At 50.4% G+C, this 4,047-nt stretch overlaps 1 protein-coding gene and 1 long non-coding RNA gene across 3 annotated transcripts in view; one reads left to right on the forward strand and one right to left on the reverse strand.

The window, feature by feature from the left end:
* Positions 1–1,657: 1,657 nt before the first annotated feature.
* On the reverse strand, positions 1,658–3,147 carry LOC119958441. The gene is made up of 2 exons (XR_005459026.1): positions 3,014–3,147; positions 1,658–2,402 (listed from the first exon to the last, which is right to left on the reverse strand). It is a non-coding gene; the product is annotated as an uncharacterized LOC119958441 (long non-coding RNA).
* Positions 2,397–4,047, forward strand: part of bmpr2b (bone morphogenetic protein receptor, type II b (serine/threonine kinase)) — a 392,181-nt gene continuing 390,530 nt past the window's right edge. For both annotated transcript variants that reach the window (XM_038786943.1, XM_038786948.1), the window contains exon 1: positions 2,397–3,349. In XM_038786943.1, the coding sequence (XP_038642871.1) occupies positions 3,286–3,349 (64 nt within the window). In that variant the 5' untranslated portion in view covers positions 2,397–3,285. The remainder of the gene's footprint in view (positions 3,350–4,047) is intronic.

Raw genomic sequence — 4,047 nt, forward strand, 5'->3', positions numbered from 1 at the left:
AGAGGCAATTGTGAAGTATAGCAGGGTGTCATAGCAGCATACATATGAAAATAGTTCCAGACAACTGGAAGGTAGTGGAGAGGCATTGGAGGAGGAGGATGTGCGCAACTGTGTCAACGGCTGAGTGAGGTTGAGCTGATTGAAGGAGGAAAGCCTGCCTTTGTTACAGTCGCATAGGATATAATTTATGCCTCTAATAAGAGCTGTTTTGGTACTGAGGCAGGACAGAAATCTGACTGGAGTGATTCAAACATGGAGTTCCGAGAAAGATGGGACCAGACTTGGGAGTCATTCAAGGACTTTGGAGAGGAAAGGAAGATGCGGGTGGGATGGTAGCTTGCAAGGATGGAGGATTTTTATTTTTCGAGAAGGGTGATTGCAGCAGATTTAAAGGAGAGAGGGACAACCAACACTTGAATAGAGAGATCGGGGAGGCAGTGGCGTAGTGCTATTGTCACTGGCCCAGAAACCCAGAGTAATGCTCCGGGGGATCCGGGTTTGAATCCCGCCACTGCAGATTGTGAAATTCAAATTCAATAAAAATCTGGAATTAAAAAATCTAATGATGACCAAGAAACCATTGCCAATTGTCAGAAAAACCCATCTGGTTCACTAATGTCCTTCAGGGAAGGAAATCTGCCATCCTTAACTGGTCTGGCCGACATGTGACTCCAGACCCACAGCAATGTGGTTGACTCTTAACTGCCCCCTCAAGGGCAATTAGGGTTGGGCAATAAATACTGGCCTGTCAGTGATGCCCCATCCCATGAACAAATTTTAAAAAAACCTTTACAATATCACTGGTGATCAGCAGATTAGCAGAAATAAGATTGAGAGAGCAGGAGGTTGACCTGATGAACATAATGAGCTCAGAGAGGGCATTAGATAAGATACGAAAGAAGTTAGAGCATGGGAGAGCATTATAGAAAGTTTGATCTATGGACGAGGGAAGGATGCAACAGAAGCAGCTGATAGGTTTGTCTCGATCTTAGTGACAAAGAAGACCATGAGCTCCTTGCCCATTGTTGCACATGAAGTGGAGGGGGCAGAAGAGAGGTTGATGAAGATCTTTGCAATACAAAGAAGCCAGGGATTATTTTTGCATTCAGTATGCTCCTGGAATAGTGAGCAATTTTAGTAGACAAAAACAGAACCCCATAATGGTTTAAATATTTCAGCCAGATCTGGGAGGTGGATAGCTAAACCCAATGTTGTCTGCCAAATTCCGCTTCCCTTAGATGCAAGGAAGCAGAGATGAGGACCGTACCAGGGGAACAGCCAAGGTGAGAGTGATTAGTAGTTTCACTGGGGCCCAGGACATCAATTGTCAAGGCCACATTGCAGTTGAGTAAGTCAATAGCGAATGGAGGGTCAAAGACTAAATAGTTGGAATTTTGGTCTGTGTGGAGTTTACACATTCTCCCCGTGTCTGTGTGGGTATCACCCCTACAACCCAAAGATGTGCAGGGTAGGTGGATTTGCTATGCTAAATTAATTGGAAATAAATAATTGGGTCCTCTAAATTTAAAAGAATGTTTTCCCCAGGAATTGATACAGAAGGAGGTAGAGTTGGAGCATTGAAGTGGGTGGCACGAGAAAGTGATTAGAGATGCTCCTATCTGCAATTGATCGGACTCCCGCGTTAACAATTATCCTTTGTTGGCGCAATATTCATTTATTCCTTAATCCTCAGTAAAAAAAAAGGGTAACCAGAATTCTCCTTTTGTCTGTTCTCACTTCAGACCTTTGAGGGTTAATTTGAGTTGGCCCTTTAAACGTAGAGCCTGTGCTATAGAGGGAGCTGTTCAGATTCAGACATAGCCCTCTGGCTCAATGTGTGACCGTGGTGTGTCTGGCGGGCGTTTCCCATTTTCTTGGTGCGCCGTGCGTGTCTGTCTGTCTGGTTTCGGCTGTCGCTCCATGTTCACGATCACTGGCTTCTTCAACTCAGCGTAGTGGTTCCCCACCATCCTCGCTGTCCAAATACAAATACGGGGGGGAGGGGACACAGATACACGGCAGGAGCGGAAAAAGTAAAGCATGCTCGGGAACCCACCGAGAGGGGTACTCGTTTGGCCGCTCAAATCTCTTCGGCACACGGAGATGGCCCGGGAGTTTATGTAGGCGCAGAGGGGAGAAAACAACTTTTATACGACGGAAATAAATCAAATCCAACTGGACGAGGAGAGGTTCTTTCGGAAGTTGGCAGCACGGGTTGAGCTACCTCCTGGTCCCCGCTGCTGTGGTTTTTTTGTGCTTGAGCCCAGGCTGAGGGGTTCAGACATTTCCCCACACGCCCCCCCACATCAGGAGGAGACAGCAGAGGGGACATGATGATCCGCTGGGGGGAATAAACCCTCGGTCGGCGGGGGAGTTTTAAAAATAATTTTACTTGGCTGGAGCTGCAGGATGGAAAATAGAGAATTAAAGTGAAAAGGTGGAAGGCGAACTCAAGGAATACATACAAATAAATAAACAGGACGGGGAGGTTGCAATGGAGCTGGTGAGAACCATTTAGAAGGAAAGACTCGCATCGGCCGGAGATTTGCACTCGAAAGAACATTGTTTCAAGGAAATTAAAAGTAAATTCGATCGAACTCGTTTCTCTTGAGGGGAACGGACGGAAAAAAAACTACAAGTAATCGGAGTAGGAATCTCCAAGCAACCAGAGGAAATAAAAAAGGGGGGGGGGGGAATCCTTTAGAGGGACAAAAAAAATCGTCGACAGGGAAAGGAAACGGTCGGAGTTTAAAAAAAAACCTGAGGGATTTTCCCCCCCCCATCTGACAAGTTTTAAAAATTCCTCCCACACAGCGGACCTGAATTAAAGTTTGTGGTGGATTTATCATAATAAAATAAAGGGGAATTATTTTTTCGCGTTCAGGAGAACAGTTTTTTTAAGAGGAGTTTTTTTCATCCCCGCCCCCTCGGGGTTGTGTCTGGAAACCGGCGGCTTTCTTCCCTCTGGATTTTAAAACAACAGCCGAAGAATAAAAGGGAAAATAATAATTACACATCTAGCCGAAGCGGGCGAGGAGCCGCGACTTGTCGCCGACAACCAGGACCGATCAACTCTTGGCGTTTGGGGCGCGTTTCTTCCGCCCTCCCTGGGACAAAAGCGTCCGTTGGTGGCGCGGACCGAGCAGGCGGCGCGAGCCGGGGAGCGGCTGTTTAAACCCCCCCCTTTGAAGGAATGAACGCTCGAGCTGCGGGCTGTCAGTGACCCCGGCGCCGCACTCTCTGCCCGCCGCCTTCCACATCACTGCACGCTGATCCTGGTCGGACATGGCCGCTTCCTTTTGCCTGCTGTTCTTGGGGATCCAGGCCGCCCAGATGAGGGCCGCAGCCGGTAAGTGACTGGAAATCTATCCCCGGGCCCGAGACACGGCCCAAAGAGGGGGAGGGGAGTCTGGAGGCAGATTTAAAGAGACTTTGCAGTGTCAATTAAAATGCTGCGTTTGATGGGAGATGGGAAGATTGGGGGGGGGGGGGAGATGGGAAGATTGGGGGGGGGGGGGGAGATGGGAAGATTGGGGGGGGGGGGAGATGGGAAGATTAGGGGGGGGGGAGATGGGAAGATGGGGGGGGGAGAGATGGGAAGATTGGGGGGGGGAGATGGGAAGATTGGGGGGGGGGGAGATGGGAAGATTGGGGGGGGGGAGATGGGAAGATTGGGGGGGGGGAGAGATGGGAAGATTGGGGGGGGGGGGAAGATGGGAGATTGGGGGGGGGGGGAGAGATGGGAAGATTGGGGGGGGGAGATGGGAAGATTGGGGGGGGGAGATGGGAAGATGGGGGGGGGGAGATGGGAAGATTGGGGGGAGGGGAGATGGGAAGATGGGGGGGGGGGGAGATGGGAAGATGGGGGGGGGGAGAGATGGGAAGATTGGGGGGGGGGGAGAGAGATGGGAAGATGGGGGGGGGAGAGATGGGAAGATGGGGGGGGAGAGAGATGGGAAGATGGGGAGGGAGAGAGAGATGGGAAGAGGGGGGAGAGAGAGGGGGAGTGGGGGGGGGAGATGGGAAGATTGGGGGGGGGAAGGGAAG

This window comes from Scyliorhinus canicula, chromosome 2 (assembly GCF_902713615.1).
Source record: "Scyliorhinus canicula chromosome 2, sScyCan1.1, whole genome shotgun sequence".
In the NCBI taxonomy this organism is placed as follows: Eukaryota; Metazoa; Chordata; class Chondrichthyes; order Carcharhiniformes; family Scyliorhinidae; genus Scyliorhinus; species Scyliorhinus canicula.